The sequence below is a fragment of the Schistocerca nitens genome, chromosome 11, assembly GCF_023898315.1.
Source record: "Schistocerca nitens isolate TAMUIC-IGC-003100 chromosome 11, iqSchNite1.1, whole genome shotgun sequence".
Lineage (NCBI taxonomy): Eukaryota > Metazoa > Arthropoda > Insecta > Orthoptera > Acrididae > Schistocerca > Schistocerca nitens.
In genome coordinates, this window is record NC_064624.1 from 72,729,086 (window position 1) to 72,753,141 (window position 24,056).

A 24,056-nucleotide genomic window follows, 5' to 3' on the forward strand; every position below is an offset into this window, starting at 1 on the left:
GCCTAACCTATCATCACTTGTCACCAATGGGTAGCACATCCACTACTTCGACAGCCGTGCCATATCGCCATCTGTTGCAGTGTCACCAGTGGTTATAGTAAACAGCTATTGTAATGCAAATTATATCTACTGGGATATTTATTAACAATTTCAGTGCATCTGTGACACTGCTCTCGATGTATTACAAAGTTCCTCAATTATGCAGTTTATTTTGTGTTATTATATCTGCTTTGTTACTGTATCTCTCGCCACCAGTTGCAAACATAAGTGTCCAGTCACATTTCTTGTTTCATTGATATGTTCCTCCCCAGTCCTGCTGTGAAGAGTATTTTCCTCCAAATGTATGAACACAGCCTTCTGCTGGCTGTAGAATTCACCTGGTGGACGTCCTTTTATGTTCAGTATGTTGTTGAGGTCTAATGGAACTTAATTGCTGGATGAACTCCACTTTTTAGTTTCATTTATTGACTTTTTCAACGTGGATTTACTTAGAATCATAAATTCATTAAATTCATGTTCCTTATTATGAATATCACTACTGTGTTGACTGTTTTTACTGTGTGATACCCTTGACCACTGAAACCAATCAAATGTAGTGTGCTGTGAGCAGGATTCCAAGGATGAATGAATAATGAAAGAGTAATTTTCTCAAAAATTTTATTTTCTGTAAGAATAATAGGATGAAGCTTAATGATTGTTTAACAACTATTTTAATCCACAAATTAAAGATACATATAAATGTTATAGTTTCATCCATATTGCAAGAATATGTTTTTGACTTATAACACTGATGCTAAATTCTTCTCTCTTCCATTTAAACTTCCGTTTCCTCTGTTATAAAAATGTCCATACTTCGGTTTCCCATGTATTCTTGAATCAATATAAGGGCATATTTCTGGAATTGAATTTCTGTTGATACAAATCCCATTTCTTTTAAATGGAATGTGACAACAGACTGATTCTCTACTTCGTCCTGAAATATAAGCAAAGACATTTAAATTTATTTCACACGTGAACTGTTTTGGAGATATTCTAGTGTCTGTAGAGTACCAAAACAAGTGACAATGGTGAAAAAATGTAGGTATAACAACAAACTTTTAAATTAATGACTTAAAGTATCCCAATAATTCTTGGTTTTTTTATTTATAGCGGAATTATTGATAACAAAAAATATATACTCCTCATTATGTTATTACGAGGCAAGGAAAATTAAACTAAAATTATCAGTTTTCTCACGAATTATATGACACACTGAAGAAGCAAGAGTGTGAAGTGTGTGATATTGAGTTTCTACTCATGCGTTTTCCACGTTCTTGAAGTGGAGTGTGTGTTTTACTGTACTTAATTTATATTACAATAACAAGTTGATAACGCAAAAAACTATGATCAGCTGATTGACATCACGTTTGTCCACCTTTGAAGAACACTAGAGGTGTGTGGCATGAATTCAGGAATTCGTTGGTAGGTTTGCAGACGCCTTGCCACACGTCACGTAGACGGTGTAACCATGAGCTGCTGGTTTGTGTGTGTAGAGTTGATGCCCTATAGCGTCCCAGATGTGTTGCACAGGTGCAGCTCAGGTTACGTTTGGTGCTCAATACGTCAAAGTATAATCGCTATCATCCACTCAGTCAAAGAAGACCAAAAAAGGAGGAATATTGGAAAAATTCTTGTAGTCGCAAATTTTTATACAGTGGTAAGGGTAGAGTGTCATGAACAACATACTAAAAATCCCCACCAGTGGGTTGTGAGCATTGGGGTTGGTGGAGTTAACTTTTTTTATGTTTTTCTTGAAGTGAAAATCTTTCTCAGTACAAAATTACATTATGTTAAATATCCTACAAAAGAGGTCCCATTCAGTTTTTGTCTAGGACTTATCGTTCCTGCTGTCCCGATGATGAAGGAACCACAAATTATCAAAAATAGTTTTAGAATGGAATAAAATTAGTGTGTGCTGTATAATGAAATGGATTAATAAGAAATATTAGACTTTGTACCATATACACGTACAGAAGAGCCACACTGAGGGATACATTTTGTTCTGGGGATGCAACAGAGTGGAGGGGGTGGGGGTGGAGGGTGGGTGGATGCGCAGTGTGGTCACACAGTACCATCCATCATTGGTCTGCAAACTGAAGTGCGATGTGATTATTCCCCATGCCATTATCCCACTACGTCACAAGAAGCAACTGCAGGATGTTTCAGAAGATTATGCATACTCACCACAGTACACCTTATGAATAACAGGCAATGCAGTGCGCAGACATGTGTGGGCTTGCTTGCCTCCCACAAAATGTGTTAATAGACGTGGAATACAGATATGAGTTACCAACAGTACTAACGCAACAAACGCATATCGTATGGAATACAGATATGAGTTACTAACAGTACCAATGCAACTAACGCATATCGACAGTCTCTCCGTAAGTCTCTGTATACTGTTCTACAGTCTAGAGGAACAATTGATTCTTGCCAGCCTGCACGACGGCTGAAGCATTCTTCCAGGAACGTCGGCTTCCCGCACCATCAGCAGCTCTCACTTTTCATTTTGTGGACAGGCTGTATCTCCCCAACATTTCGTGTCCAATTCCCTTATGCGAATAGACAAAATAACTTCAGTAAGCTCGGGTTTATATAGTGGAGATATTTTAAGTTTATGAAGTAGGTAGTTATTTGTTAAGTGAGTCTTTACGTAAAAATACGTTGCTGTAAACAAAGACTGAGAAGAGTGTAATTTCTACGTGTGATGTGGTCTGTGACTTTCGTAGCGTTGGTGTGAAAGGTAAATGTGGAACTTGGCTGCTGTCTATCGTTGTGAGCTTATTGTAAAGCCATGCAACTGCGATATACTCCCTTGGTGGTGAATTAATGAACAACCAGCAAGTTAATCCAATTCTCTCATCATTAGTTCTGTTCCTGGCAGACTGCATACATCCATTCAGAATTCCCAGCACTTGCTGAGTGGGCTCTACTAAGTCGATCCACCAACTGCACAGTCATAGCTCATCTTCCAAGGTGTGTGTGAATATGTGTGGTGGAATGGACTGATCATATTGTAGTCTTAGAATAGTAGTCTAGTGTAATGCAGTGCTTGACTTATTGCCATCGCGATTGTGTATGATGTCGAGTGGCAAGGACAGCAGGTGGCCCACAGTAATGTTCTCATAGTCCACAGCTGTCATAGTGCCTTTGATTACTAGCACACCTCCTGCGCAATCCCAGCTGTGTGTTCCGCATAGCATAATACAGCCTCCAATGACCTGCGTCTGTGGTGCAGTGCACTCTTCAAGCAGCTGTAATCTGACCAATAGCTTATCTGGGTCTGACGGTCCAGTTAGTACGAGAAGATACGTGACTCAGTTGTCCAGATGACACGTCTCCATTTATCCGAGGTTCAATGTCGATGATCTCACTCGCACATGAATTGTAATGAATGTTATTGTTGGGCCAACGTGACAACATGTAGAGGTCGTTCCCAGCAGAACCCCTTGTTCAGTAGAGTGTGCTGGACAGTGTGCACCTTCACCAGCATTGCCCTCTGTCGTCAGATCTGCTACTTACCACCATGTGAGATGATTTTCAGAGTGGGCGACCCTCCAATCTCAGTGGCGTGCACTTCCAACATCAAGCTTTCCTTCAACCATTATCTGTAGATTCGCAAACGCGTGGCCCACCCAACTAGCTTCCTCATTTCTGAGATGCTCGTTGCCTAGCGACTGGTCATCACAATCTTTGATATGGCAAAGTCACTTACGTCAGTGTATTTCCCATATCCATGGCCCACATCATCACTCAACGATTGCTTATTCTTCCCCGTTCCACTTATAAACGGTATGTTTTCCTAACAGCATACCAATGTACTGAGAAAGCCGCCAGCCGCTATCCACTACCGCGCTGAGCAACAGTCATCGTGTTTTGTCCTGTCGTTGTACATTATACAAAAAGATATCACTAAACCAAGTTACCAGACTTGGAAAAAATGTCTTCTTGTAATGTCAGACAACTTTTGTGCTTTGGTGGTGATAAATTTATCAATGATTTTCACATCTCGATTTTAAAGAAAAGAGGACATTACACTACAGGGTAAACATTAATAAAAACTACAGCTGGCAAGTAGGGATGCCTGATTCGAAAAGAGGAAAAGTATCCTATGAGCATGAGACCGGAAAGGGGCTGTTGCCATGGTACACGGCGCTAACGAATGGCAGTTGCTCTGACCATGGGAATTGTCTTCCTTGTGCGTTGCAGACGGTCCGATTGACGCAAGGTACTGTAAGCACCAGGATGGTCCGGTACTGATATCAGGAACAGGCCGAGATGGTGTGTGTGTGTATGGCAAATGAGGTGGAAACAGTCGACAGGCAGAACAGCTGTGCCAAAACAAGTACCCTAGCAGGCACCAACATTTTAAGCGCCTTTTAGGCGTTTGTGTGATCATAGGTCCTTTCAGACAGACGAATATGCTGGGAGGCGGCAAACTGTGCGTACACCACATTTGGAAGACCGGGTTCTACAAGATATTGAGATGAACTCTAGCACAAGCTCCAGGCAAGTGGCCCAACAACATGGTTTCCTCAATGACAACCGCTACTGTCCCTATCACCTAGCTTACAGAATATCAGACTCGTTGTGTGGCTGGATTGAAGAGTTTTTAACAAACAGAACACAGCATGTTGTTCTCAATGGAGAGACGTGTACAGACGTCAAAGCAACCTCTGGAATGCCAAAGGGGAGTGTTATGGGACCATTGCTTTTCACAGTATATATAAATGATCAAGTAGATAGTGTCGTCAGTTCTATGCGGCTTTTCGCTGATCATGCTGTAGTATACAGAGAAGCTGCAGCATTAGAAAATTGCAGTGAAATGCAGGAAGATCTGCAGCGGATAGGCACTTGGTGCATGGAGTGGCAACTGACCCTTAACAGAGACAAATGTAACGTATTGCGAATACGTAGAAAGAAGGATCCTTTATTGTACGATTATGTGATAGCGGAACAAACGCTGGTAGCAGTTACTTCTGTAAAATATCTGGGAGTATGCGTACGGAACGATTTGAAGTGGAATGATTATATAAAATTAATTGTTGGTAAGTCTGGTGCCAGGTTGAGATTCATTGGGAGAGTCCTCAGAAAATGTAGTCCATCAACAAAGGAGGTGGCTTAAAAAACACTCGTTCGACCTCTACTTGAGTATTGCTCATCAGTGTGGGATCCGTACTAGGTCGGGTTGACAGAGGAGATAGAGAAGATCCAAAGAAGAGCGGTGCGTTTCGTCACAGGGTTATTTGGTAAGCGTGATAGCGTTATGGAGATGTTTAGCAAAATCGAGTGGCAGACTCTGCAAGACAGGCGCTCTGCTTTGCGTTTCTGGATGAAGTATCGAATATATTGCTTCCTCCTACTCATACCTCCCAAGGAGATCACGAATGTAAAATTAGAGAGATTCGAGCGCTCACGGAGGCTTTCCGGCAGTCGTTCTTCCCGCGAACCATACGCGGCTGGAACAGGAAAGGCAGGTAACGACAGTGGCACGTAAGTGCCCTCCGCCACACACCGTTGGGTGGCTTGCGAAATGTAGATGTAGACGTAGACCTACGACAAGTAGAACGATTATCAGCATGGATTACCCTCTACAGGAAGGATTTTCCCAATGGTTTTTGCACCAGATCGTCACCATTATTTGATTTCTGCCATCAGTCCTCTTTACTGATGAAGCAACCTTTAGCAGAACTGCCAACATCAACCTGCATTATAGTCATCTCATCGGCATCGGTTCAGCTTGAGTGTGTTGACAGGAATTCTTGGCGAATACATACTTGGGCCAGTTATTATTCCACAACGCCTCGATGGAGGAATGTACCTGAGCTTCTTCAAAATGTGCCTTTGGCAACATGACAGGTTATGTGGTTTCTGTGTGACAAAACAATACCGCATGTCCGCATTACAGCTCACCGACACCCCAACAGCACCTTCATCGGACTCTGGATAGGACACAGAGACCCTGCAGCACCGCCTGCTAGATCACTGGACTTAAAGCCGACAGGTTTTTTTATCATTGGGGCCATCTGAAAAGCGTCGTGTATGCTGCACCGGTTCCTAATGTGCAGTCCCTTCAACAGAATGTTCACAGCGCGTATGACGCAGTTCGGAGAGAGGCTGGAACGTGTCAAACGGTACAGCAATCCATGATTCGACGTGTGAATGCGTGCATGGCGTTGGAACCACTTTCAAGATCTGTTGTGACGTGGATACGATGCCGCTCTGTACTGTGTTCTCGGACAATTTGTTGTCGTTGCACGAACACCGTCAATTTCTGGACACATGTTCCTAGGACATTTCTCCTTCTATCTCATGTGCTCAGCATCTGACAGTGTGTACATGTAACAGTAGCGGCCATTAAAATTGCGCTACACCACGAAGATGACGTGCTACAGACGCGAAATTTAACCAAAGGTAGAAGATGCTGTGATATGCAAATGATTAGATTTTCAGAGCATTCACACAAGGTTGGCGACGGTGGCGACAGCTACAACGTGCTGACATGATAAAAGTTTCCAACCGATTTCTCATACACAAACAGCAGTTGACCGGTGTTGCCTGGTGAAACGTTGTTGTGATGCCTCGTGTAAGGAGGAGAAATGCGTACCACCACGTTTCCGACTTTGATAGATTGTAGCCTATCGCGACATTGCCGCTCGCGTTGGTCGAGGTCCAATGACTGTTAGCAGAATATGGAATCGGTGGATTCAGGGGAGTAATGCAGAACGCCGTGCTGGAACCCAACGGCCTCGTATCACTAGCAGTCGAGATGGCAGGCATCTTATCCGCATGGCTGTAACGGATCGTGCAGCTACGTCACGGTCCCTGAGTCAACAGATGGTGACGTTTGCAAGACAACAACCATTTGCACGAACAGTTCCACGACGTTTGCAGCAGCATGGGCTATCAGCACGGAGACCACGGCGGTGGCTACCCTTGACGCTGCATCACAGACAGGAGCGCCGGCGATGGTGTACTCGACGACGAACCTGGGTGCATGAATGACAAAACGTCATTTATTCGGATGAATCCAGGTGTTTACAGCATTGCGTTGGTCGCATCCATGTTTGGCGACATCGCGGTGAACGCACATTGGAACCGTGTATTCGTCATCGCCATACTGGCGTATCACCAGGCGTGATGGTATGGGGTGCTATTGGTTACACGTATCGGTCACCTCTTGTTCTCATTGACGACACTTTCAACAGTGGACGTTACATTTCAGATGTGTTACGACCCGTGGCTCTACCCTTCATTCGATTCCTGCGAAACCATACATTTCAGCAGGGTAATGCATGACCGCATGTTGCAGGTCCCGTACGGGCCTTTCTGGATACAGAAAATGTTCGACTGCTGCCCTGACCAGAACATTCTCTAGATCTCTCACCAATTGAAACAGTCTGGTTAATGGTGGCCGAGCAACTGGCTCGTCACAATACGGCAGTCACTACTCTTGATGAACTGTGGTATAGTGTTGAAGCTGCATGGGCAGCTGTACCTGTACAAGCCATCCAATCTCTGTTTGAATCAATGCCCAGGCGTATCAAGGTCGTAATCACATGTCAGTTCTAGTATAATATATATCTCCAATGAATACCCATTTAATATGTGAATTTCTTCTTGGTGTAGCAATTTTAATGACCAGTAGTGTAAATTACTTATAGAAAGCAAGAAACACTGTACTTGTGGGATTGATTAAATAAAGAAGATTGGGCTATATAGATGGAGCATTATGTTTCGTCAGCCAAATTTTCAACAAAAAAACGCAAACGGAATTTATTTTGCCATATTGTTATCAGTGGGAAACTGTGTACATTAGAACATCATACAGTTACCTGCAACCTTATCCCAGAACGTGTCAAGCAATAACTGCAGTCAACAAGCCTCCATATGGTGCATCATCGGAGAAACTTTCTGTGCCACTGTCGTGCTTCCCCTTTCCTGATTCCTTCCCGAACGGTATACAGAAGAATGGATGTCGGTATGTTTCCGTATAACTTCAGATTTCCTTGATTTTCTGATGATGGTAATTTCATGAGCTATGTATGCGAGGAAGCAATACGTTGCCAGATTCTTTTTCAAATCTCAGAATTTCATCAGTAAACGTTTATATGCCTCATAACGTGTGCCAGTGAAGATGATGAACGTTTTCGTGAGCTTCTAGTGTTTTTCAACTGGACTTGCGATCTTCTTTCGATTTTTCTCTTCTTTTATAATCCTTAAAGGCTCGCATTTTTTCAGAATACAATATTTTACTTTTCTGCATTGTATTGACTTACGACACACGTAAGTAATGCGTAAAAGCTATTATGTGATCTTTGGCACTTAGATGCATATTTTCATTTTTTTTCTGTGACATTGAAATTCTCTCTTCTGAATTCAAGCTGAGCAGCCCCAGCTCCTGTTCTTTCCATCAGCTGCGAGGTATTATCTATAGGTATGTCAATCGGCCAAGAAAATAAAAGCCAGTATCTTTTCCCTGCCCAATATTTATTCTGCATCTAGAAGCATGGATCATGCCCACTCGCCTATGTAATTATGATAGGCTGCCATAATTTGAGGACGTTGTGCTGAAATGGTCTTCTTCCCATGTGCAGAGTATCATTTTAAATATAACACATGTTGCACTCCATGAGAAGTCGATGCTTCAGCAACTGCTGAATTTTCCACTCATTCTGTTACAATAACGCCATCATCCTTCTAAGATGAAGATTTAAAAATCCCATTCGCATTTCGTTAGCTAGCTCTTGCTTTGGAGAAATGAGGCAAGATTTGAGAACTCCCTCCACAAACTTGTTCTGCTGGGAAAGTCAGAACATCAAATCCCCAGAAGAAATGCTGTGGCACTAGCCTTACTTCCAGTGTTAAATCTTCTACATCTAAATGAGTGAGGTGGCAGCTTTACCAAACTGTTCTGCTTTTGCATTTGGCGACTTTTCTTGATAAAAAGAAGAATTTACAAAACATCCAGAAGTGGAGGACAAAACGAAAATTTGTATTCAAATCGTTTCCGCCTGATAAGTTGCTAGCGAGTGTGTCTCTCAAAATATTTTATCATCGATTCCTCACAAGGCTGATGCTGAGAAACAAAGAGTTTATTACATTTGTCTCTTACTCTTTCAGTAAAGGATCTGTTTTACCACAACTTGACCTTTCCAGCAAATTTATTACTTTCACTACAGTGTAGGTATCTGAGTATTTGTCCTTCTCATCGAATTCCATACAAGCTCGTACCTTGTGTCCACACTGGAAACGCTGTGTAGCCTCTTACTGACGAGACGGTTACAACTAATTAGGATGACGATGCTGAGGAAACACATTATTTCCTGAGACGCTGTGTGAGGATTTGGGAAGTTCTTAGAAGGTGTGCAGGTGTTTGACTCTTCGACTAGGAATTGTGTGAGATCATCATGAAAGAGTAACTCCCCACTACACTTGTCAACACATGTGCACGAGCTTCAGTCAGGAAAAAGTTCCAGTTTAGAAGTTAGTGCACCATAAGTATAAATACAGGTTTTCTGCTTATTTCCGAATTTCTCAAATCTGCTTCTGTTTTTGAATCTATCAGACTTAATTTAAGCTTTGGCCTGGAGTCGCCGATGGTTGAGACTGTCTGGTTTTCCCCCTTCATAGTCATCATCTGCATCTGAGTCCCCATCCGGCGGAACTGCTGGATCAGGGGGACTGTGTACGTTCCAACTGTCTGGGGGGACAGGATGTCTCGGACATCCTGCTCAGTCAGACCTGGTTGCAAACATTCCGCGATACCCCTGTTACGAAACAAAAGAGAGATAAGAAGCGAAGTCATTTTTTACCCTGCCAGCTGCCCAGTCTGTGCACATGGACCTGACTGAAAAACTCAGTTTGTAAACAGAATGTAAATCGATGGATAACAACTTCTTTCAAACCAAACCCACAATACACATATTTAGATCTACTGCAAACAGTTTCACCCGGAAAAACAAAGAACTCCTTCATATAACAGTACTTACTTCACATCAGTATGCTACATTTCTGTTGTTGAACCACTACCTATAATACACACTGTCACAAACACAATGGGAATGCTAACAATGAAGTGTGAAAACTAAGAATGTAGAAATCAAACCTCTCTGACAAGACTACATTGTCACCAACGCTAAAAATAATTTGCGTCAATATGGACCTGACTGCTTAACCTTTTTGTAAATTACCTCTTCCACACATCAAATAATTTTGCTTGTGATCTTTCAAAGAATCTTCCTGGCATCGACACGTTTTGTGCGGGTGTTCAATTTAAGATCACCCTGTAGGCAAACTCCAAGTAATTTCGTGGCTGTTTCTGTTTCCTATTATTTTTCATCATGGCTGTACATTTCACGAAATTTTCTGCGAGTACAACTTTCAGATATACAAGCACATCACCCGTGAGTAGCCATATACAGCTTCAGTCATTATCCACAATCGATGTGGCTGAGCACACGTCAGTACACCTTGCGGGGCGGCGGGTAATGATGGGAATTATATAAACTGATTAGACGCCTTTTTACGAGAGCCTGGCAACTATTCTTGTGGTGGCCAGAAAGCGATGGAGAACATACTGACCATAGTTTCCAGCCTGCACATCCACATTCTTGTGCAGCCCACTGAAAGAAGTGTATCTATTCTCTTTTTGCTAAGCGGGATCGGGACTATCATCATAAATGAAATTTTAGAGTTCTAGTTTATACTTATATTTGGTAAAGTTTCACACACATAACATTGTCAATGCCATTATGTTCATACTGACAGTAGATCTTTGTTTCCTAAACAGCACTATTAGCATTTCAGAGGCGAGCTCTGTGGTAAATTGCTACCATATTGTCTTTCGCCCTGACTACTGATACTTAATTAAATTAAATGCTCGCCACAAAAGTGGAAGATAATTTCCCTATTTGCCACGCCAATTTGTAAATATCACGGACGGCACACTAACAATTACATTGGCGACAATCTAAGCGATCCAGGACGGTGTACAGTCCTCGCGAGTCCACTACCAATTATTACAGAAAATCAGCGTTAACAACAGCCCGTCTTTGACGTCATCCGAGGCAGCGCGCAATACGGCATTTGAGTGACGTGGTTCGTACAGTGGCTGGGTGCGAAGTGAAGCCTCTCAGGCTGTATTTGTATACGTGGCGCAGCGGACGGCCGAGGGAACACCTGCTGTCATCCGCCCTATGCACACAGCAGCAGTCTCTAAACGGCCGCTTTCTCTGACACATAATCTTTAATAACCTAATTATGAATTGATTTAGGACATCTTCATATTTGCCTGCATGTAGGCACGTTGATTGAAATTACAGAAAAATTTTCAGCTCGATTGCTTAAAAACTTCGCCTTCTACAATTTTTAGAGCGGAACTGACAGCAGATCCTTCCCACTGAACTATAACCTTAAGAGACCTTGTACTGGTTGTTATTACCAGTACGGTCCTAAAATTTGTTATATCTTCATTATTTAATAGGTTTTATCATGTGCTGTAAACAAAATTTTCTAGCATTACAATTACAGATACTTAATCTGCTACAAACGGGTATGTTTCAGTTACAAATTTAGTTTTCATTAAATTATTCGACAACTATTAGCAGTAAATGTGGTCACGTAATTATTATTTTTAAGTTGAACTCAAACCTTACACAAATTTGTACATTTCTAAGTATAATATTTAGCGCCTTCAATTTTTCTTAAAAACGTGGATTCTGACCACAATTTTTATTTAATCAAATTTAGACTTCCACCAATTAATTATGACCAATTTCTTGCTTCATAGCTTTATTATTTAGCGCCATTTAATTTTTTCTTAAAACGGTGTATTTATGATAACTACTGATCTTTTCACCCACACACTTGGCGTTTAAAACATGATTACATTAACATATATCTTGAAAAAAGTTTGAAAACGGCAGTTTTAACTTTTAATTTCGTTCTTAATTATGACGCAATACTTGTGTGCTACGCGCAGACGCTTTACGGTGACGTGGCGCTTCTCGCAGTGAACTGGGTTGAGTCCCGGCACAATCACTCGTCTCTGCATCTCTCAAACGATACAGCCCTTGTTTCGCTACAACCTCTCACTAAGGTGTGTACAAATTCCAGCTGTAGCAGCCTCCTTTACTGGAAGCCCTGTGCTGCCGAACCCAGGACCCAAGTCAGTCGGACCCCACTGTCAGACTGTGTACCTTAACCTAATGTGTGCTAGACGGGACAACGCTGACCGCCAGCCACGATGGCAGCACACTTACGGACTTAGCCACATTTCACCAAACGAGGCCAGCCTGCAGCACGGGAGTGCTCACTGCAACCAAGCAGCACCACGAGCGTCGGTTTCTGGGAGTGGAATAAATATACCGATGGTATGGCTGCCACTGGCAAACTGTTGGGCAACAACCTAGAACCTACGCACCACCCCGCCGTAGCCAAATCCCAGATGGAGAGCTGAAGGCCTTCCTGACCACTAGGAGCCTGGACCCACCATCCTCCATGAAGCTCAATCACGATTGACCTTAGAAAATTGAGTCAGAAGCCTTCTTGTCACTCCTACAGCTGAATCAAAGACCTCGTCTCCAGCTGCAGCATACAGCATCGAATTAGATAAGGCTGACTGGATTGACTGCACTGTATTACTGTATATCTCTCATGTTCCGCATGCAAGCGTTATGACTGGCAAATGGCAGCGCTGTATGGCACACTTCGTTAAGCCAGAGGAACCTGTCGACTTGTTACAGTTTTGGAAAAATGTTGATGATTACGCTAGCATGAGTCCCGTAAGACGCACACAGTACAACTTAATGGGACAGAGTACACTGTGCACAGAGCTAGCATCAGTTAAGTGTTAAATATGACAAAAATTTGTTCCTTATGTGAAACAGTAAACTGAGGCAAGATTTCTCAGTATTACACATAAGAATTAGAAGTAATGTTTTAACATTGCAGTTGCCTATGTTTTTGTTGTTGTGGTTGTTGATACCATTGTTGTTGCTGTTTCGTTTCTCTGTTGTAATTGTTACATAGATATTCCACAGTGCCAGAATGAGAAACATAGGGGGTTACCACGTGGGAAGCTGTGCAGTCTTTGTTCTAAAAATGGCTGAAATGAAGGCAAATATTATAGAACTACATAGACAGTGGAATGCTGTAAGTGAGGATAGGGCTTCATTCGGTTTGACCAATTCCACACTCGATTCAATCCGTGGGCGTAGAAAATTCCCTGACCAAACTGGGAATCGAACTGCGGCCCAGAGGATTGACAATCCATCATGCTGACCATTCAGCTACTGGAGTCGGACAGTAAAGACTGTGATGAGAATCTACAACAGTGACGATTGTGTTGTGGACAAAACACATATTGATTTAAGTAGCTGTACTCCCAGATTCTCATTCGAACCGCACAAAAAATTCTTTTCATTAGAATGTCGTGCACAAAAAATATGTACTTTCAGTAAATTATGAATCCGAGATTTACAAGCGATGAAGCAAACATTACGCCTGTAACTGAAGTGTTATTAAATTGAGAGTGACTTTCAGAAGACTGTTAAAATAATGATATGTCTATAAAGACTCTTTAGAGGATATCTTTGAGTGTCCTCCTTTAAAAGTTTACACTAGACGGACAACTCATAATATTATTGATTTCAATGAAGTCTAATTGGAGGAGACTTTTTAGTAGCTGTATATTAAAATTAATAGCAGTCACTCATTTTTAATGATATCTTCAAGGTGGTTAGACAATGGGTTAAAGTTTTCTACATAAGATGTTCACAATATGGACACAGTTGTAAAGGATTCAGCATGACTTCCTTTCTACCGTTTCCAGCAAAGTGTGTTTTTAAATATTGGTGAGTTTTTCGTTGAGGCAACAGTTCCTCTGTTCCACATGTCTGCTCCACAGAGCTTACCTATATCCATTAACACGTAACATGTTTGCAGCCATGATCTCAAGTGTTCAAACAGGCAGGGTTTCATAACTGTAATCTATCAGTGTAAGTAACTGATTCCATAGTTATATTTCAATTACTTTGATACATTAGGATAGCGGATATTTTATAATAACTGAATTACAGCTGCCTGCCTAATTCTTGTTACTGCTGAAAACTTTTAACAGACAGACGTTTGTTTAAGTTCTGCATGCAACTATATGTTTTTCAGAAGCTTTCTGAGATACAAAGCTAGTTTCTTTTCTAATGTATCGTAGACTACATTTGGTTCTGCCCTATTTCTTGTAAGACGTTGGTGCTCTGATATTTATAATCACTAGTAATTTACTACAGAATACAGTGCTGATGGCTGTAATGTGTGCTTGTACAGTATAAATTTGCTTTAGTGTTATCGTGGAGATTCAATAGAAGGGAGAGAACAAGATACTGTTGAAGTATAAAACTACTTCTATAAAATGACACCAAGAAGAGCACTGAATTCAAAGTTCTCATGGCACAAGCAGATTTCCATATTCAGTGTCATACTTTTCAACAGGACACATCACAGATAAGTTTGGGACTTGACATAGACATGGATCCACAGAAATATGTTGCAACGTGTGCACCTATTACTGCCAGGCCAGCATGTATCTAGAAACTACTAGGAATTGAACTAACTCATCTATATCAAAATACCAGTGACACATCACATGTGATTGTCTTTATCTGGGTACATTCGTCTCAGAAATGTTAAAGTAACTAACTTACCATCATGTTCACAAAAGTAGCTTTTAAAACCGACTTTTAAGTAATTATGTTTTGTTATGTATTTGAAACTTCTATTTCTTCTCGTTATCAGTGATGGTGCATCCTTTCTTTATTCTTTTTTTCATATATTTCAGAAAGATTTGAGAAGTAAAGACGTTCTTTGGAAATGTATTTTGGAAATTATGCCTAATGCGTATAATTCAAACATGGGCAGCCATTCATAACAGCAGGCAAATGGAAAATCACCTACCTGTGTGTACTCTGATATGAGATGATAATTTTCAATAAATCTTGACTGCAATAAAGTAGCTAACTCGTTGTCTTTAAATGGCTGCTGCGTACTTGAGTCTCTGGCCAGGTAAAGGAGGATGTATGTCCTGTAGGGAGTAAGAGAAATCGAAAGTTACATTTCTCATATTACATTAGAAATACGAAAGTTACCAAACTTTTTCCATTGTCAAACTTACGATTTTAGCATAATATTGAAAAGTACAGTCTGTGTAATATTTTATAAGCTGCATTATGTTTAATTCAGATTTCATGTGAGAAAACAATACGCCTCATGTCAGAAGAACTATGGCATCATCTACAAATATTATTTGGTAGTGCAGAAAGCAATCCATAGATTATTCTTTCCTTGTTACCTGTTGACACCACTAATCCTGTCAGCAGCATGAATCTGCAAGGTAACTACATCAGAGCTGTAGCTACCACTTTCTGTGTTAACTACTGTGAGTGCGTTCTGTGGCAAAATTGCTTTTGGAGGATAAGTGTGGCCCATTATCCGCGATTCATCACCCAGAGTCACTGTCTTCGCAGATACGGCCACGGAGTATGTCCTGGCAGCTGACAAACCTGTAACCTGAGAACGAATACATTTGCATGAGAATAATAAGAAACCATTCCAAATGGAGGCTTATGTTTTTTTGTTGTGCACACACAGCGCTGCATAGAATATCAATGAATAAGTTTACAACGAGGCCTGGAGAAGATGAATTTTGACACAGAACATCTTTAATGTTGTTGTAGTGTTCTTTACACCAGATATGAATATACGATGACCTGAGACAGAAACAAAAGGAGAGTGAGCGGAATAAGCAGAGAAAAGTCTCATTAACAAAGAACTGTTAGTGTCAGATGTACATTATTTTTATATTTAAAGTGCAGAATTGAAGGAGCCATGTCAGAAAAAAATGCTACCTTGCTTTGAAGTGAAATATGATTTGGTGACACATTTTTTACATTAAGTTATGGGCAATTATGTAAAATTAAAAACTCATGCGAAGAATAGCGTATGGACTAGAAAGTGAGATGTTTCTATATTTCCATAAAAAAAATTTACACGGAAGAAAATTATAAATTATAGAAATATATGAAATTATATTCCTCAAGAACACTAATAAGAAATGATAAGACTTGTCTGTCTATATGATGCACTGAATAATTTCAAAATAAATTTGTGAAACTAAAATATATTTTTTATCCACCTACAGGTACCACGTATAGAAAGTTGATGTACACTACAAGCCATGAGTTTTCTGGATCTGAAAGACTGTGATTATGATCATGATAATCTTTTTGATTATATCCATCTTTGTTCTTTGGAATAATAATCTGAATAAAGTATTTAGTGCCTGTTTACATTAGTAGCTGGATATTATCGAGACTGCTTTCCCCTTGCATGTACACCATAAAAAACAATTGATTGGCTACACACAACATATTTGACTGTTTCATTAAAGAACAGAAGAGAAACACTACCTTTTTAAAATTTTAATAGTAATGTACAGGATGTTCTGCTTGAAAACTACAGATTACTTAGGAATAAAGGAGACAACTCATCGAATGGCAGAAGCGCTGCATTGTCGATAGGCACACAAACAAAGGGTACAGTACTGGGATGGCTTAAGAAATGCACTTCCTTTTTCTAGCTCTAGGAAAAACATCCACATGAGTGCACAACACAAATGTGCACAGATGTCTCCCTACATAATGCTCAATCGACTGCCAGCTCTTTGCTGGCCTACAGTAAGTATACTGGGGTGTGGTGGGGGTATGGGGTTGGGTGAGGGGTGGAGAGAAGTGGGAGGCTGGGAGGAAGTTTGGGGAAGCATCTAGCGGCTTGTGGGAGAGTGGGGAGACGTCTGTGGGCTACCTAGGGGTGCAGGTAAGGCAGCTGGTGTCACAAGGCTGGCCACATGATTTCCTAGACTAGGGAGTAAGATAACCGCACACGTTTAGTTGATGTAGGGGTACTGGGTGGGGGAAAGCACACACACACACACACACACACACACACACACACACACACACACGCACGCACGCACACCAACACTTACACACACACACACACACACACACACGCACACACTACTGGGTGCAGGTGGAGGGGCAGCGAGTTACCTTAGCTTTCGACCTGAAGATTGCAGGAGCAAAAAACGTGCTGTAAGGATAGCTCCCATCTTCATAGAGAATATGGTGGTGGCGGGGAGGATCCAGATGGCATGGGTTGTGAAGTTGTCATTGAAACCTCGCATGTTGTAGCACTGGGTGGTCCAGCCAGTTTTTGCTGACAGTCTGGTGGTGGCCATTCATTCTATTTGACAGCTGCTGTGTTATCAGACCAATGTAACACGCTGTGTACTGTCTGCAACAGAGCTGGTATACAACATGGCTACTTTCGCAGCTGGCCCAGGCTCAGATACGGTAGGATAAGCCTGTTATGGGACTTGGGTAGGCCGGGCTGAGTGGCTGAATTGGGCTTCCCAAAGTGGTTTTCCACCACCTACCCAATCTCCACAAAATCCTAACCCATTCCTTTGCCACTCCCATCCCTAATCCTCTGCCACAGGGATTATACTGCTGTGAAAGGTCCAGATGCAAGACCTGGCTAATCCACTCACTGACTACAGCTTACTGCAGTACTGTCAGAGGTTTATCCTAGCCCATGAGAGGCCAGACCACTTGTGAAAGCAGCCATGTTACATACAAACTCCGCTGCAACCACTGCACAGCGTGTTACATTGGTATGACAACCAACCAGCTGTCAACTAGAATGACTGGCCGCCGCCAAACTGTTGCCAAAACCAAGGTAGAGCAGCCAGAGGCACAACATGCATCAGAGCACAACATATGGCTTCTTCACAACCCATGCCATCTGTATCCTATCACCACTAGCTTTACTGAAATGCACATTTGGGAGCTATCCTTACAGCATATCCTTTGATACTCTAACTAAGGCAACTTGTGCCTCAACCCCCCACCCACTACCCAATTGTGTGTGTGTGTGTGTGTGTGTGAGAGAGAGAGAGAGAGAGAGAGAGAGAGAGAGAGAGAGAGAGGTACACCATCCCATGTCCCAGAACCCCCACCCAACCTGTCCCCACATCAGCTAATTATGTACTGTTATCTTTCTCCCTAGTCCACGAAACAGTGTGCTCAGCCTTCTCCCACCTGCCCCTCTATCTGCACCCCTAGGTATCTCACAGACGCCTTGCCATTCTCCCACAAGTCACTTGGCACTCCCCAACCACTCCCTGCCTCTGGCCTCTCTCCATCCCTCACTCCACCCTACTGCACACCTCTAACAATGTAGAGACACAGGCATGTGCAGGTGAGTGAGTGAGTGTATTTGTATTTGTGTGCATGTTTTTTTTTCTTTCAGCTAGAAAAAGGATGTGCATTCAAGATGCTAGCCGAGTTCCCTACCATTTGTTTGTGTCCCTATCGACGAAAAAGCACTTCTGCCTTTCGCTGAGTCATCACCTTTATTCCTAAATAATTGTTAATTTTTTTTATTTTCATTAGTTATACTGTATCCATTGATCACTCTGATAATTCACAGAGGAAGCTATTTAGCATGTAACAACTTTCTATACATAGAAAAGTTGTAAAGTATGAAATGTACACCCTAAATATATTTCAGACTAATTTATCATTCAATATTAAAGAGAAACACAATTTCCATAAAAACCAAATATATTCAAAAATTACGAAGTTATTCAGTTAAGGAAAATCTTCACTTGTATTAGCATTTTCATTCTCCACAATGTATTTCGAGTGTATATTGTATCTTAAACTAAGTTACATTGGAACTCTACACTTACAGTGACTCTAAAGTACTTCTTTTCGTTTATTTCGTGTAATGTCTCACATAATATACTGAGAAATGTGACAACTGCATCAGGAATGCGGTTTTCTTAGTTCAGAATTGTGATATTATGGGTAGTTGCCTCATGGAGCCTTCAGCTAACAGAGGCGGCATTGACTATGTGTTTAGTTGGTGGCTGAGAAGGGCTCGCTACACTAGCACAGAGTGCTGCTGGATGTGGTAATTTTACTGGTGGGTCCAAACAGGCATTGGTGAAGCGGTTACTTTAAATGAATATGTATGTAATAGGTCATTAACAAAAGTTGTATTAAATTGCTGTGGGAGTGTGAATATTAAGTGTAAGACATTTGTATCCAAAAACAAGTTTCTAGAGGGCAAGAAGGTTCATATTCTTGTCTGGACATTTGTTATGTAATTTAAATGCAACTACTTCATACTGTAAAATCAGACACTATCGCACTCATGAATTCTGTCAACAGTTTATGTGGTAATGTGTCACTTTTATAATGAGAGGTCACAAACTGGTCACAATTACTGTAATATTATTCATCTAACCTCTGTATATAAAGGGCCATGTTTCGGTTGGAGCAAACACAATTGCGACTACAGTGAACGAAAACATACGATGGATATTGCTTTTCCATGGGAACTATGTTACAGGCCTCATTAACAAGCTAACATAAAAGCAAATACAGCATAAAAATTGCAGCTGTTAGGTGAGCGCATTCTAACTTCATGCATGATTCAATGATAAGCAAGTTACAACAGTTAATTATGAATACTACACAGTACAACAGAAATTAATAACACTTAAACCACTGAAATAATCACAGCATATGAATTATTTAACAAAAAGTGACAATGTCAGCACAGACTACAACAGGCCACGTTCCAAATTCTCTATGTCTCTCAAAAGTTACAGAATATTTCATAAAAGTCAAATACGCATATGTGCCACAATCATAAATCCTCCACAAGCTACAGGTAATAAGAAGGCCATCATAGTTCCTCGTCTAATTGTACCAGGTATTGATTGTTTAGATTTAATGATTAGATTTACTTTAAATGAATATGTATGTAAAAGGTCATTCACAAAGGTTGTATTAAATATCTGTGGGAGTGTGAATATTAAATGTAAGACTTTTTTTATCTAAAAACAAGTATCTAGAGGGCAAGAGGGTTCATTTTCTTGTCTGGACATTTGTTATGTAATTTAAATGCAACTACTTCATACTGTAAAATCAGACACTATCGCACTCATGAATTCTGTCAACAGTTTATGTGGTAATGTGTCACTTTTATAATGAGAGGTCACAAACTGGTCACAATTACTGTAATATTATTCTTCTAACCTCTGTATATAAAGGGCCATGTTTCGTCTGGCCCACTCACTCACTGACTCATTATCGAACAGACCAAACCTCTAAGGACAGAAACTTGAAATTTATAGAGGATGATGATTTTATACTGTAGACATCGCTTAAGAAGGTATTTTTCGAATTTCCACTACTAAGGGAGTGAAAAAGGGACAGATATGTTTTTGAAATTATTTTCTATTAACGCAATTTTGACGCCAGATCTATGAAAACTGGTATTTGGTTTCTTGGTCAGAAATGAAGAAATACGTTTCTTAGCATTATTGAAAATGTAACCACATATGGGGTTGAAATGCTAGGTGAAACAGTTTTTGAAAATAAATAATTGTAAAAGAACTACTAAAGTATTTTTAAAGCTACATCTAGGCAAACTGGTATTTAACATCTTGGTTACAAGTAAAAAAGTGTTTCTGGAAATTTGACCCCTATAGGGTTTGAAATAGCAACCTAAGTGTTTCATGACATATTTCATTATGGTCACACTCTCCAATGAAAATTTGCATTTGACTTCTTGGGTAGACAAAAAACTACATGTATCACTGTTTTAGGAAATTCAACTGGTATGGGGGTGGAATAAGGGATGAGAGTGGAAATATTTCATTATGCTAACATTTTTGAAGCTAATTCTATGAAAATCTGTGTTTGGCTCCTCTGTTAGAAACAAAAAAATATGCATGTCACTGTTTTTGGAAATTGAGTCCCTAAGAGGGTGAAATAGGGAGGTGAAATGTTTTATGACAATATTTCGTTGTGAAAGCATTTTAAAGCAAAACGTATGAATACTGCTGTTTGACTTCTCAGTTACAAAACAGAGAAATAGGAATTCACTGTCTTTGGAAATTTAACCCCTATAGGGGTGAAACAGGGAAGGAAAAACTTTTTGAAAATGGATCGCCATTAAGGCAATTTTAAAGATCGACCTATGATTTATTTTCCCAGACAGAATTAAAAAGTACTAACTTCAGCATTTTTGGAAATTAAATGGCAAGGGGGTAAAATAGGGACGAAAGCTGTTTTGCATATGAATAATAAGTAAGGAACTATTAAAACATTTGTAAAGCAACTGGTATGAAAATTGGTATTTGATCTTTCAGCTAAAAATGAAAAAAGTACGTGTTTCAGTGTTTTTGGAAATTTGACCCCCCAAGGGAGTGAAATAGAGGATGAAATGTTTTATGACATTATTTCATTATGAAAACGTTTTCAAAGCGAAATTATGAAAATTTGTAAATAGATTTAGTGTCGGAAATATAAAGTAACGTGTTTCACTGTTTTTGTAAATTCATTCCCTTAGGGGGTGAAAATATTTAAGAAAATATTTACTTGTATGAAAAAATATTTATGGCTAAATCTATGAATACTGCCATTTGACTTGTCAGTTAGATGTAAATAACAGGTTAGGGGGATGAAAGTTTCTTTGGAAATATCAACTAGTAATTGATCCAAAATTTCGTCTCCATTTGCTCCCACACAGACTCGTGATGTCACATGTTTTGAATACCCCATTTGTATTCGGCCCGTGTCCATTGTTACTACCACCCCATGGTAAGCATCTTCTTCAGCACCGGAATCTAGGTAGCGTTTAGTTTCACAACGGCCTCTTACCGATGAAAATTATTAGCGTGTCTAGCGATTTCTATGGGCTTTCTTTACGGTGTTTTATAGTATCTGCTTGTGGCTGCCAGTACTTGAGTGTTACCAAAACGAGTCCCATGGTCTTCTTGTCACAAGGCATGTTCCGTAAGAACAGCTATGTCAGTTTCTCCCCTTCTACAATTGCTCAGGTGTTGTTATAGCTGTTTTCCGACCGCTATTTTAGTTGTGCCAAAGTATACGTCTCCACAACTGCCCAATGTCCTGCAAACTCCGGCTATTTGCAGCGGTTTGGGAGCACCCTTGGCCAAATGAAGATGTTCCTGTATCTTCTGGATGGATTTGCAGATTACAGCGATATTTCATTTACTCACCATCTTTCCTGTGCCGTCAGTAATGTATTTTATGAACGTCAGGAAAACCTTGAACTACGCAGACACCTGTACTTCGTTATGACCTTTTCATGTCTATCTTAACGTCTTTGTTATTTCTGCATACGGATATTCGTTATTTAGGAATGCATTGGCGAGATACTAAAATGATGTGTCCAGTAGCTCTGGTTCACAGATGTTCCTCGCTCTATCCACCGACGTTTCTGTAAAACATCGCTTTTTGTCGTGGATGATGGTTTCAATCCCAGGGTAGGAACGGTCGATGGACATACGATTTCATTTTACAGTGTGAGCCATGATTCCATCTTCTTTCCAGAACCCATCCATCTACCTCCTACTCCATACTGAATTGAATATTTGGATTAAAACCATTGACATGCTCACGAAAACAAATTATTTCTAGTCTATGATGTCTTCACAGCAACAACACATCCGCGTAACGAAACCACATATCCCGTTTTGTTGTTTTGCTATCACTGTGATAAACGGGCTTCGAATAGCCACACATCATCGCATTGGAATAATGTGGTCGTGAGGCAATACTTAAAGAATTCTGAGATACTGACAGGAAAAATCCGATTCAGTTGCTCCAACACTTCGCGAAGCGGAATGACAGTTAAACAGCGGTTCCACATCAAAAAATAGTCAGAAGTGTGTGGAATCTTATCGGACTTAACTGCTAAGGTCTTCAGTCTCTAAGCTTACACGCTACTGAACCTAAATTATCCTAAGGACAAACACACACACCCCTGCCCGAGGGAGGACTCGAACCTCCGCTGGACCAGCCGCACAGTCCATGACTGCAGCGCCTGCGACCGCTCGGCAATCCCGCGCGGCGGTACCACATAAAAACTGACTTTTTCCTCCCGTTATGTCTCGATCGCAGCAAGACTAAACTCAACACATCTTTCTGAACGCTCTCTTTGACTGACGACTTGTTTATTAACCATCCAAGACTCCTGAGGATATTGTCACTAGGTCAATTAATCCACTTCCTGTATGTCTGAAGAAATAATATATCCATAACCTTAGTGTGATAGTGGGCCACATTCCATAGCTCCTGTTGCATTGCCGTTGACAGCAGGAAGAATGATAATACTGTTGTCCTCATTCAGGTGTTTAGGAGCATTCCTATCGCCCACAGTTACGTTACTGCTAGGAGCTAATACTCTTACTGCTTCTGTACAGATTTCAACTGTTACCGGATCCACTCTACGAATGTCTGCTTCTACAATGGGTGCAATTTCTCCCCTTTGTACATTTCACAGACCAATGGTAAAATTTCCGTCCTGGAAAGTACAGATCTCTCATAGATAAAAAGTATTCGGATAAATTGATAAGTGTAGGAAACGTCGAAATGCCATATCGTCTGATTGAGTTGCAAATTATCAAATTTCTTCTTCTATAAGACGATATCAAACGCGTTTTCCCATAATACCATGCATTAATCTGTCAATTTTATCAGCGTCACCACAATTTATTATCGCTTAGTGCCTCACTATAATCTGTCAATTTTGTTGCAGTCACCAGTACACAGTTTATTATCCTACAGTGCCTGGCAATAATCTGTCAATTTTGTTCAAGTCACCACTACACGGTTTATTATCCCAAAGCGCACACAGTGATCTGTCAGTTTTCCTGCAGTCACCAGTACACCTTCCGTTATTGGCAGTAATATAGAGAGATATTCACTTACAGTTGCGAATAGCCCTTCACACAAGGGCCTAAGATGTTAGGGTTTCAAAATAAAAAAAAATCATCCAGCAATGACATGATAGCCCAGAAAACACCCTTAGACAATAGAAAATGACACACTACGTAGGAGTCATACAAATTAGTCGCA

The 24,056-nt window shown here is 40.7% G+C and overlaps 1 protein-coding gene across 1 annotated transcript in view; it reads right to left on the minus strand.

Moving 5' to 3' along the window:
• Positions 1–640: 640 nt before the first annotated feature.
• LOC126212940 (uncharacterized) overlaps positions 641–24,056 on the minus strand; it is a 483,964-nt gene continuing 460,548 nt past the window's right edge. Inside the window, exons 24-26 of the mRNA XM_049940457.1 lie at positions 15,386–15,603; positions 14,992–15,118; positions 641–973 (exon numbers count right to left, since the gene is read on the minus strand). Coding sequence (XP_049796414.1) covers positions 815–973; positions 14,992–15,118; positions 15,386–15,603 — 504 coding nt within the window. The 3' untranslated portion in view covers positions 641–814. The remainder of the gene's footprint in view (positions 974–14,991; positions 15,119–15,385; positions 15,604–24,056) is intronic.